At 38.9% G+C, this 12,986-nt stretch overlaps 1 protein-coding gene across 4 annotated transcripts in view; it reads left to right on the top strand.

Annotated features, from left to right (window-relative positions):
- LOC135093042 (vacuolar protein sorting-associated protein 54-like) overlaps positions 1–12,986 on the top strand; it is a 351,426-nt gene that overhangs the window by 152,951 nt on the left and 185,489 nt on the right. For all 4 annotated transcript variants that reach the window (XR_010263179.1, XM_063991923.1, XM_063991915.1 and 1 more), the window contains exons 16-17: positions 6,907–7,039; positions 9,234–9,591. Coding sequence is in view for 3 of the 4 variants with exons in the window: in XM_063991923.1 (XP_063847993.1) it covers positions 6,907–7,039; positions 9,234–9,591 (491 nt within the window). In the remaining variant the exon portion in view is untranslated. The remainder of the gene's footprint in view (positions 1–6,906; positions 7,040–9,233; positions 9,592–12,986) is intronic.

Genomic DNA, 12,986 nt, shown 5'->3' with positions numbered 1-12,986 from the left:
TTGGAATCTCTATGGGAACTGACATTAAGTGGGTGTTTTTTTATTCATAATTTTTGTTGCCCTTGGTGAGTAGCCCTCTTAAAAAATAAATAAATAAATAAATAAATAAATTTGAGTTAAACTCAAACTAACTTATTTGTAAAAATATTACAAAGATCACTACCCTGTTAAAGCTACAGATCAAGTGATCACTTGGGATTGTTTAAAACTCCCATAGTCTGGGACATAATGGAAACTGAAGGACTCCTTCAGATGATATAGTGTCTCTTTAAGAGCTTGCTCATTACTCATCTGGACTTCAAAGTGGCCTTTTGCTGAGCCAATACAATCTCATGGTGGTCTGAGAAGATGCATCCAGATCTCTCAAGTCTTTGGATAACTCAAGGGGAATGCATTTATTCTTTGTCTGCATGCTTTTGGAGCTTCTGATAAGTGTCTCTACTGATCTTACAAACCCCTGGCCATCTGTAATTATTGAAGTAATTTTTTTAACAAGGGTCAGTGGGAAAAGCTCTAACAGAGCAGTGCATGTTCTTTATGCAAGAATCTGTTACTCTGATGGATGGTTTAACATTTCTATTAATGTGGGAGAGATGCCAAGGAAGTTAGTGGCATTTACAATAGAATTGTAATAGAAATGTTAAACCATCCATCAGAGTAAGACTCTTGCATAAAGAACATGCACTGCTCCATTAGAACTTTTCCCACTGACCCTTGTAAAAAAAATTACTTCACAAATTACAGATGGCCAGGTGTTTGTAAGATTAATAGAGACACTTATCAGAAGGTTCAAAAGCATGCAAAGAGAAAATAAATGTATTCCCCTTGTAATTCTTCCATTGTAATGTAAGAGATGCAACATTGTGTTAGTGAGTGAGAGAATCAAAGACAAAGGTTCATAAAGGATGGCTAGAAGATCACCAGTGGAATTTGCTTCACAAAATCCATACTGTCAATCAGAAAGGTTGTGAGCAGATACCTACTTCAGATTCTTCCACTTGAGGATAGACTCAAAACCTTCAGGAAAACTGGAAATCAGAGCTATAGATCAATAGTTACAATGACTGGAGAGGTCACCTTTCTTTAGAATATATATATATATATATATATATATATATATATATATATATATATATATATATATAATTACTCCCAGTGAGGTCTAAAGCACTGTTCAGGGGGTGCTGTGAACTTATCATTAAACCCAGCTGTGACATCACTGAACGTTTCCCTTTGTGTCTCACAACACAAGGTGGCAGTCACAACCTGCCCTCTAAAGACAACTCTCTTCCTCCACACAAAACTACAAGCACCTAATAACACACACCCTTCACTCAAAAATTTCAAAATTATCGTGGTGACTCCTACACCAGCCTTGAGGTCCCCATCTGGGGAGGGGACCATAAATGTCCCCAGGTTGGACTGCCTTTCTGTCGACGACTTCGACTTTAAGTATCTTGACACCCCCCTCAACTTTTTCTTCATTAACTTCTGCAACATACACGGTCCAAGATCTAATTTTCAATCTGTAGAACATCACCTCTCCTCTTCTAAACCTCATCTTCTTTTCCTCACTGAAACTCAGGTGTCTGAGGCAACTGACAGTAGCCCTTTTTCTGTTCCCTCCTACTTTCTCTACCCTCATTTTCGATCCAAAGCTAGATGTTGCGTTTATGTGTGCAATGACTTAACCTGCTCTCATGCCCATGCTCTTGAATCTTATGGGTTTTCCACCATCCGGCTACGACTACAGAGTCACTCTCAAACTAAATTTATCAGTGCTGTATACCTCTCACCTAACTCCTATGACTATAAGAAATTCTTTGACTACTTAACTTCCAAAGTGGAGCACATTCTGACCCTTTTCCCTTATGCAGAGATCTCCATTCTTGGAGACTTCAATGTTCACCACCAGCTTTGGCTTTCCTCTCCCTTCACTGATCATCCTGGTGAACTAGCCTTCAACTTTGCTATCCTCCAGGACCTAGAGCAGTTGGTGCAACACCCTACTCGTATTCCTGACCATCTTGGAGATACGCCCAACATTCTTGACCTTTTCCTGACCTCTAATCCTTCTGCTTATGCTGTCACCCTTTGTTCTCCATTGGGCTCCTCCGATCACAATTTCATATCTGTATCTTGTCCTATCACTCCAATCCTTCCTCAGGATCCCCCTAAGCGAAGGTGCCTCTGGTGTTTTGCCTCTGCTAGTTGGGAGGATCTGAGGAGTATTTTGCTTATTTTCCCTGGAATGACTACTGCTTCCGTGTCAGAGACCTGTTTATGTGTGCTGAGCGCATAACATAGGTGATAGTGTCTGGCATGGAGGTGTACATTCCTCACTCTTTTTCTCGACCCAAACCTTCCAAACTTTGGTTTAACACAGCTTGTTTTTGTGCTATACATGATAGAGAGGTTGACCACAAAATGTACTTAAGCCTTCCATCACCAGAATCTCATGCACTTTATATTTCTGCCCGGAATCATGCCAAGTCTGTTCTCCAACTACCCAAAAACTCCTTCATTAATAGAAAGTGTCAAAACCTTTCAAGATCTAACTCCCCTCGTGACTTCTGGCTTCTAGCTAAAAATATCTTCAATAACTTTATTTCTTCTTTCCCTCCTTTATTTCAACCAGATAGCACCACTGCTATTACATCTATTTCTAAAGCTGAACTCTTCGCTCAAACCCTTGCTAAAAACTCTACCTTGAACGATTCTGGGTTTGTTCCTCCCTCTCCTCCACCCTCTGACTACTTCATGATACGTATTAAAATTCTTTGCAATGATGTTTTCCATGCCCTTGCTGGCCTAAACACTCAGAAGGCTTATGGACCTGATGGGGTCCCTCCTATTGTTCTCCGAAACTGTGCCTCCATGATTGCACTTTGCCTAGTCAAACTCTTTCAGCTCTGTCTGTCAACATCTACCTTTCCTTCTTGCTGGAAGTTTGTCTACATTCAGCCTGTTCCTAAAAAGGGTGACCATTCTAATCCTTCAAACTACTGTCCTATTGCTTTAATTTCCTGCCTTTCTAAAGCTTTTGAATCTATCCTCAACAGGAAGATTCTTAAACATCTATCACTTCACAACCTTCTAACTGATCACCAGTATGAGTTCCGTCAAGGCCGCTCTACTGGTGATCTTCTGGCTTTCCTTACTGAGTCTTGGTCATCCTCTTTTAGAGATTTTGGTGAAGCTTTTTCTGTTGCCTTGGACATATCAAAAGCTTTTGATAGAGTCTAGCAGAAAGCTTTGATTTCCAAACTACCCTCCTACGGCTTCTATCCTTCTCTCTGTAATTTCATCTGAAGTTTCCTTTCTGACCGTTCTATTGCTGCTGTGGTATACAGTCACTGTTCTTCTCCTAAATCTATTAGCAGTGGTGTTCCTCAGGGTTCTGTCCTGTCACCCTCTGTCTTCCTATTATTCATCAATGATCTAAATCAAACTTCTTGTCCTATCCACTTCTACGCTGATGATACCACCCTGCGCTTTTCCACGTCTTTTCATAGACGTCCAACCCTTCAGGAAGTAAACATTTCATGCAGGGAAGCCACAGAATGCTTGACTTCTGATGTTTCTAAAATTTCTGATTGGGGCAGAGCAAACTTGGTATTGTTCAATGCCTCAAAAACTCAATTCCTCCATCTATCAACTCGACATAACCTTCCAGACAACTATCCCCTCTTCTTCAATGACACTCATCTGTCCCCCTCTTCTACACTGAACATCCTCGATCTGTCCTTTACTCATGATCTGAACTGGAAACTTCACATCTCATCACTAGCTAAAACAGCTTCAATGAAGCTAAGCGTTCTGAGACGTCTCCGCCAGTTTTTCTCACCCCCGCAGCTACTAACTCTGTACAAGGGCCTTATCCATCCATGTATGGAGTATGCTTCACATGTCTGGGGGGGTTCCACTCATACTGCTCTTCTAGACAGGGTGGAATCAAAAGCTTTTCGTCTCATCAACTTCTCTCCTTTAACTGACTGTCTTCAGCATCTCTCTCATCGCCGCAATGTTGCATCTCTAGCTGTCTTCTACTGCTATTTTCATGCTAAGTGCTCTTCTGATCTTGCTAACTGCATGCCTCCCCTCCTCCCGCGGCCTCGCTGCACAAGACTTTCTTCTTTTCTCATACCTATTCTGTCTACCTCTCTAACGCAAGAGTTAACCAGTATTCTCAATCATTCATCCCTTTCTCTGGTAAACTCTGGAACTCCCTGCCTGCTTCTGTATTTCCACCTTCCTATGACTTGAATTCCTTCAAGAGAGAGGTTTCAAGACACTTATTCTTCAATTTTTGACTACCGCTTTGAACCCTTTTATGGGACTGGCATTTCAGTGGGTATTTTTTTTAATGGACTTGTGTTGCCCTTGGCCAGTGTCCCTCCTACATGAAAAAAAAAAAAGTGAAAGTTGGATATTGGTAGACAGAGATGAAAAGTTTGACCAGGTAAAGAGCAAGCAGAAAGCACAGTTAGGGAGCATGATAGAAGGAACCCCATCTGGGCCATTAGCATTTGAGGCTCAAGGCCAGAGAGGGCATTGAAAACATCACTGTAGAGAATTTCTAAGAGGCATAATATAGTCAGAGAGGGAAGTAAAGGAGGATTAAATCTTGAATCATCTAGAATGGGATTGTTGGAAGAAATCTGAGAGAAGAGTTCAACTTTAGAGGAAGATATGATGGCAATAGAACCATTTGGATGAAGCAGAGGGATGAAGAATGAAAAAAAATATTGATTTTTTTTTTTTTTGCTAGTTGCCAGAGAGGGCATCCATTGGAGTTTTATAAGTGGGTATAGCAGATATAATAAGGGTGACATAAACAAAATTTTCAGTGTCAGTAATCATGATAGAACAAGAAGTAATAGGTTCAAGCTTGGAAAAGTTAGATTTTAAAAAGAAATTAGAGGGAATTGGTTCTCAAATAGAAATGGACTCAGTAATTAGGTTGTTAATGCTAAGTCATTAGGGAGCTTTATATGATTAGACGAATTTTTGGATGAAGATAACCAGTGGAAATAGGTAGGTATGCTTCATACTTGCATAAGAATAATAATAATATATCTTCTTAAAATTTTTATGACCTTTACTTATGCTGATTAATGCAATCTCCTACATGTTATCCCATTAAGTCTCCCTCCCTATGCCACACTTACTCCCTTTCTCCTCACCAATTTCTACTTTCCTCCACACCAATTTCTACTACCTGCACCACATGAAAATTGGGGTGTTGATCAGTGGCAGTTCGTGGTTTAATCCCTAAAGTATGGGGACATTCCTTGCGGACATCCCTCCCAGGCAGGCTAATTTTGACAATTCAGCAAAAATAAGTCATATTCCATCAACAATTTCTCAACTCTGCCTGGACTGATTGCTTAAAACATAATAGCATCACACTTAGCAATCATTCCTCTTCAATCCCCCTCAAACCCAAACTCTCTAGGTGATGTGTTGTCTCTGTGGTGAAGTGGTGAAGTGAAGTAACTTTCAGTGCTTCCTCAGCCTGTGTTCGGATGGTTGTGCGCCAAGCAGCAGCCTGGCTGGGGCACCAGTTGAGGGGGCCCTAAGCCTACTTTATCTGTTTCTCTAGCCAGTATCTCTCAGTCACTCACTTACATGAATGCCTAAATCTATAATTTTGTAGACACTAACAGAAATAGTATTGCTGTCATTTACTTATAACACACAAGAAAAAAAATTAATTGTCACAGTTGGGAAGATGTATGTGAGTGAAACATAGTCTACTACTGTTTTGTTTTTTTCTAAGACAAAACCACTTTCTAACTTCTAACTCTCTCCCAACAATATTTTCACTAGGAGCTTGTTTTGGAGCAAATTTGCCCTTATGTGAGTGGAAGTCACAGGTTGCTTATGTTTGTCCGAGGAATCAGAGGAAGAAAAATTATTATTTTTCCCTGTATCCATCACTATAGTTCGCAGGGCATTGAGTCTCAGAGGAAGACATCATTGTGAAGAAAGGATGTTCGCAGGTTCAAAAATTCACATGGAAACTTGAAATTAAGCCTGCAAAATGCAGGTCATCTATAGATGCCACCTGCTCTTTAGGGGTTAAGCATTAGGATTATTGATAATAGTATTAAATGTAATGTACAAGTATAGAGATTTAAAGAAAAAACGAAAGCCAAAGATTCAGATGAAATTATGAAATCGGTGCCAACTTCTTCACGTTGTGCTGGTGGTGGTGATGGAGCTGTCACTCACACTTTTCTCACTACTGACATCAAGATAATTTTTGGGCAGGTATTCCTCATCACTATCACCTATGCTGATATCTGTCTGAGTTCCTTCAGTACTGGTCAGAACCTTTAAACTCAGTCTACTTGGCTTCATCACAGTCTGAGTCCAAACTGGAAGATGCCATGATTGAGAAAAAAAAATATCTACATATGACACTTTGAGAAACAAGCAGGTACTGAGGAATGTGCTCCACATACTAGGTACTCAAGAACATATAGTTGGGGGGCCAGCAATGATCATTTTCTATTTAATATGTCCAGCATGATATAGATCAAAGAGCATACATATAAAATTATAAACAACATATAATGCCCCTACAAAATGAAAGAAAGTATTTCGCATATATGCATGCCTTATTACAGGGTCATACAGGGTGGCATGATGCTCCTACTTAGTTGCTATATACCACAACATAAATGTTCCTCATAGCTGCCACACCCAACTTTCGAAAGGTTCCATACACTTCTATTATAGCTATGTTATACGCATGTATAATATCAATTCTGCAGCCAAAATGAATTCTTATTGTATGCACATACATACAGAAATTTATGAGATCTGGTAATAAAGGAGTTAAGAAACCTGCATTGTCAAAGGAAAACCAAAAAAAAAATGCTTCCTTCTTTGTTTCAGGCTACTCGATTCGTTGGGCGCTTCCATGAAGAGCGAGATGCACGGTACAAACTGAACATGAAAAACGAGAGGTGGCGGGCTGTCTATGCACCTCCTGATTTGCAGCGCCTCCTTGACCACATCTCAACCACAGGTCAGTCATTCCACACTATCATGCATCACCTTCCTGATAACTGCCACTTCAAGGTGCTGTTCTTTGACTGAAGTGTAGGTGAAATGATGGACGTCATTTACTGCGTTTCTTTGAATCTTACTTTATTATATGATTGTCAGCTAAACCACAATAATTGCAGAAAAATGCTTGAAACTCAACTTCCTCCACAACATGAAAAACAAATAAAGGAATGATGACTATATGCTACTTTCTATTCAAGATTTGGTATTTCTGTCACAGACTTTGAGAACACTTCAGCCTCCTTCTAGAACATCCAGAATTTGTTTTTGAAAAGGAAGAGAGTGCTTGATAGCAGAGTTTGGTTCTGGTTGTGTTTCTTAAGGCAAAAATAAAAGCCCTTTAAATTTAATTCACTATGTTTGGAGCCGTCAGTGATGAGTGGGACTTAGAGTTAAGGTAGAAATAGACACAGAAAGAGCATGATTCTATTGTCCAAAAGTGGGGAAGCCACTGATTAAAATTCAGCATGTTCAGTGTCAATCGTATAACGTGGCCATATATGCTGCTCATCATTGAAATTGTCGCCGAGATTTCATTAACCATTTGAATTTTCAAAATACTCGCTCTTGTTCTAGTTCATTTCAGGTGCTTTAAGTAAAATAATTATATATCTGGCAACTCAGCCTCAGTGTCTGAGATGACCTACAGAGGCAGGAAAAAATGACAGTTGCTTACCACAGCTGTCAAAGGGGGTGTGCTTGCTGACACCTTCTGCCAACCCCCCACCTGCTAGTCTTGCACTTAGACTGCTGTTCAGCTCTCTAACTTGACAATTGTTGGGTACAAGGTGTTGTCAAGGGATGACATCATAGCTATCACATCACTTCACAAGGCTGGACATTCTACATGGGCTATCTCAGAGCAGACAGATGTCAGTGTCTGCCAAATTCAAAGATACATGGAGCGAGTTATGGAAGGAGGCAATAACACAGTACCACAGAAGAAAAACGGCCAGGAAAGACACAAAACTTTCCTTTGAGCTCTGGGACTGATACACTGTAAATTTGAATGCAGTCCTCGAATATCAGCCAGAAAAATAAAAGAAGAAAACCCAAGACTGCTGGGTGATGTGTCTGTGAGGACATTGTCTCGCACATCCATGATGACCTTGGCTACTGCAGCTATGCAGTACTGCACAAATCTGTGGTCTCTATCACCCAGCAGGAGAAAGGGCTTGCTTTCTGTGACAAACACAACATGCAGTGGCATGGTGTGCTGTGGAGCAACGAAGGAAGATTTTCAGTGACAGCCAGCAGTCAAGGTTGTGTGTATCGATGTCCCAGCAGCAAACCCCTTGACCTCTGCTGTACTTCACTGGTTGTCAAGTTCTTTGATTTGTTGATGGTGTGGAGCTGTTTCACCTATGGTGTGGGAAGCCTTGTAGTGTTACCCAGAAATACCACAATGAATCTAGGGTCTTTTGAGAGATGCCCTCCCACCACTTTTATGCAAGACAGAGCTCCCTGTCATACTGCCACATCAGTGAACCATTTGCTCAGGGAGGGCTGTGTGCCATTCTTTGATGATTGGCCTGCAAATTCTCCTGACCTGAACCCCATAAAAAATATGTGGGTTATAATCAAAAGAAAGTTATGTAACCATGACTGCTCTATGGTACCCAAGCTCCACGCTTCACCTCCTTAGGACAGGTTTTGCCCTACAACATCTCATGGTGCTTGCTGACAGCCTTCCTAGTGCAGGAAGCATAAGAGGATACCCACAAAATACTAATTGTAAAATCAGTAAATTTCTTTGGTGTATTACCCTGTTCATATTGCCACATATAGCTGGAAAGCAGGTTGCGACATTTCCAATGATGAGCACTATATAGCATTTACCAAAGATTTTGATGCATGCCACAAAGCAAGATGCATATGGATCAGAGAAAATGGCCAAATGTGAAACTTTTTTCCTATGGTTACCATAATTGAAAGACAAGTAGGGAAAAGATGTTTAAGTGTAGGTAAGCAGCTGTTATTAGAATAAAATAAAATTAGAGGATCATATCTTCATGAAATCTCTCTCTCTCTCTCTCTCTCTCTCTCTCTCTCTCTCTCTCTCTCTCTCTCTCTCTCTCTCTCTCTCTCTCTCTCTCTCTGTTTTTTTGTTTCATTTGGTATATTTGACTATTTTCCTTCTTTGTTTTATTCAGACACTCTAGTCACTCCACCAGCAGCTCAGCCTAATGGAGACTCCCCCAAAAACAATACCACTTCCACCACCACCATTACTAATAACAACAATAGCACCACCACCACAAATGGCATTGCGGAGCACAGCGAAGCAAACAACAGTAGTAATAGTGGTGGAGGAGGAAGAGGAGGAGGAGGAGGAGTGTGTGGTGGGGTAATGGTTGGAGGTGAAGAGTATATGGTGGTGGGGGTTTGTGTGGTGGTGGTACGACTAGTGGTGGAGTACAGTGAGTGTGCTGCCACCCTCCGCTTGGCAGCCTTGCAGCTCCTGACACGTCTCACTGACCTACTAAGAAGGTTCAACACTGACACCTGCAGGTATTTAGTTGGTATTCATGTATACTTTCTTACATTCTAGTTTATAATTATGTTCATCATTGTACTTGTCTCAATATCATGTATAACTTACTGCTGTGTGTGTGTGTGTGTTTACGTAGTTGTAATTTACAGGACCTGCTACACTTGTGTGGGCCTGTCTCTATATCTATACATGTATAATTTTTCCATTAGTTTGTGCACACTTGTCACCAAAACTCTTTTCTTTTTGTCCATTCCAAACTTCAGTGTCTTTGTGGAAAACTATTCTTCTTATTGTTGTTTAACTCACTGGGTGCCAAACATTTTTCATAAAAACTTTTTCTGGTGTTAAGCAAATCTTTATATATTTATTTATTTATTTTTATATACTTATTTATTTATTTATTTATTTATTTATTTATTTATTTTTGTTTATTTATTTATTTATTTATTTTATTTTATTTTATTTTTTTGCTGAAAAGTATGTAGAATAATAAAAAACACATAATTGATACATTTTGCTATTCACTTATTATTTTCATGATTTTTAGGCACAATGAATTTTGATTCTTCAGGAAATACTTGTTGGGAGCTTTTCTTTAATATTTCACTTAACTCTTCATATATTTGTTTGTCAAACTTTATTCTTTTCACTTGTACATTATGCTTAATTTTTCAACTGACAAATCTGTAAAACAGTTTTGGTTCCTCTATTTCTTTCTGCTATAGCTCTTTCATAATTTTGTTCTTCCTCTCTCCTTATCATTATATACTCATTTCTTGCTAACTTAGGCTTGTTTATTTCTCTGAGTCTGATTTCTCTTCATTTTCTTCCATGCATCATCCATGTTTTGGCTCTTATACATCTACCATCTTGCTTTTCTTTCTCTTTGGGTGTATAAACAGGGACATACTTTTCAATACCTTTTTCACATATTTCCAGAAATATATTATATTTCATTTGTATGTCTTCAGTCTTTGTGTACTCTAGTTTGTCTCTTCGAAATACTCTCTTAGTTTGATATGATTTCTTCAGTTTTTCTGAAATTCTCCTCAATCTCATTGTTTTCATTCGAGTCTCATACCCCATTATGATGTGATCACTCTTGCCCATAAGGCACACATATCACATTTCATGTAGTTTTGTTTCTTTAGTCAGAACTTTATTGGTGGATCAAAAGGGCTGAAGGTAGCCATAACAATCATTATTGTATCCCAGAAGAGGTTTTGACCTGTAAGAACATTCCAGCATACAAGGCACTAGCACAGCAAGTCAGTATCGATAAGCATAAGGCATAGTACACCTTGAAGAATTAACTAACAAATAAATAAATAATACAGCAATGCCTCCGCTGTCCAGAGTAATCCCCCAAAGAAAATTTAATGCTGGCAATGTATGGTAACAAAGGATGTACGTGTACATCACAAGGTCAAGACAAGGCACCAGTGAGAATGTGCCATTATGAGGTGAGTGAAGCATCTGCTGAGACTGCAGCTGAGCAGACTTATACTGATTAGGGTTGGAGATGATGGAACAAACACTCTAAACATTTGAGACAGTACTCATAAACTCACAATTATCAGGTATGACAGCTGAAGCACAGCAGGATGGTGATAACAATAATACAGTCAAAACTTGAAACCTAATTCCCAAGAATCAAGTAAGTAGTAACTTAACAGTACAAAGACTAGTAGAATAAACTACAGTATACATGAAGTATTTAGTTTGCCAACTGAATGGTTTTGGACATCTCCTGGGATACTGTAAACAAATCATTTACATTACCATGGAATCAGCCACATTCTACCTAACTCTGTAGCAGTAAACATGTGGCTGATGCTTATCCACTTGGTGATTTGTATTACAGAGCACTTGCTGTCCTTGGTGATGAGGTTCTTGGTGAAGATCCGTCACTAATATCATTGATTACCCTTCCCATTTCCTTTATTTTCATTCTTTTGTATATTTAAGGCAGTACTCTGCTTACTAGTGTATGTCATTGCATGTATGCGGACAGTATTGTAGTCATCTGCAACAAATGAGTGAGTATGACACCGATATAAGTATAGTTGGACAGCCATTTTTGTTGTGACGTCATCACAGCACAGAGTGTACCACCTCCTCATGTATAAAACCTTTTCTACACTCTTTAACACTTTTTAAACTCAAACTTACTTTTAGACATCCTTACATAGAAAAAAAAAAAATGGTGCAGTCACCTGTGAAGATACTACAACTTGACTGATGATGATGGTGACAGTATGTGTGATTCTTTGTTTACACATCTATGGTACACTATGTATTTTCTTTTAATATATTTCAATTATCCAGAAAAATCTGCAGTGTACTTGTGATAGTCAAGGGATTACTGTACATTAGGAGTAAATACAACTTAATCAAACAAGAAAAACAAGTAATGCACACTTTGTGGTAATAAAGAATCATACAAAATACATATAAATATTATACTAATAATACACTCCACCCACCAAATACAATAATACCATATTCATGTGATGCATTCTTCAGTAGGAAGAGGTGCAATCAATCTGTGTACAGATCTATTTATCTTTGTATAATTCTGACCACTGTTATCATGACCTGGTTGCATTAGCTTGTATCTTACAGTTATATCTCTCACATTACTGTCATTACCAGCACTTTGCACTTCAGCTAATTTTCACTTTCTTCTGATCAGATTAGTATCCTGTACTTATACTATGTCTCCAGCTTTAAAATTCCTCTTCTCAATGTACCATTTCTATCTGATAATTAAGGAAGGGAAATAGTCTCTCTGCCACTTATGCCAAAAGCTATTTACAATGCTCTGGACAAACTCAAATCTTTCTTTGAAAGTAGCATCTTCTTTCCAGGATCCAGGTGAAACTGATGAGCTCACTCGCTCCAATAACATGTCATTAGAACACAATTAATTAATGTAACCTTGGTTACACTGTACACCTTCAGTGTACTTTTTGAACAAATTGGTTTGCAAGCAGAATTTTGTACTCATAATTGCTTTGGTTATCCTATCATGATTTGGTTACTAAACAAAGTTACTTGATTTCAAATGCTAAAAGAAAAGGCAAAAGCTGCTGTTTATTAGTAATTTATAGTTTCTGTAAATATTTCCTTTGCTTTTATGTATTTGAAAGAGAGACACAGCAGGTAAGACAGTAATTCAACCTTTGAAATTAGGTAAATGTGATTCTGTTGAAGAGCCTTGTTGTAAACAAACAGTTTTTGGTTGGCTCAGGAGTAATCTTGAGCCACCTGTGACACTCGATGGCCCCACAATGCCATCACTACTGCGCAACTGTATTTTCGCAGTAGCTTTTCCCCATCAGTAAGATATCTAAGTGCTATGATCACCTTCATTTTGGGTGATTCCTCTGTGTCACTCTGTAAGGCTTCC

The sequence above is a fragment of the Scylla paramamosain genome, chromosome 3, assembly GCF_035594125.1.
Source record: "Scylla paramamosain isolate STU-SP2022 chromosome 3, ASM3559412v1, whole genome shotgun sequence".
Lineage (NCBI taxonomy): Eukaryota > Metazoa > Arthropoda > Malacostraca > Decapoda > Portunidae > Scylla > Scylla paramamosain.
This window is presented reverse-complemented; position numbering and strand designations above follow the sequence as displayed.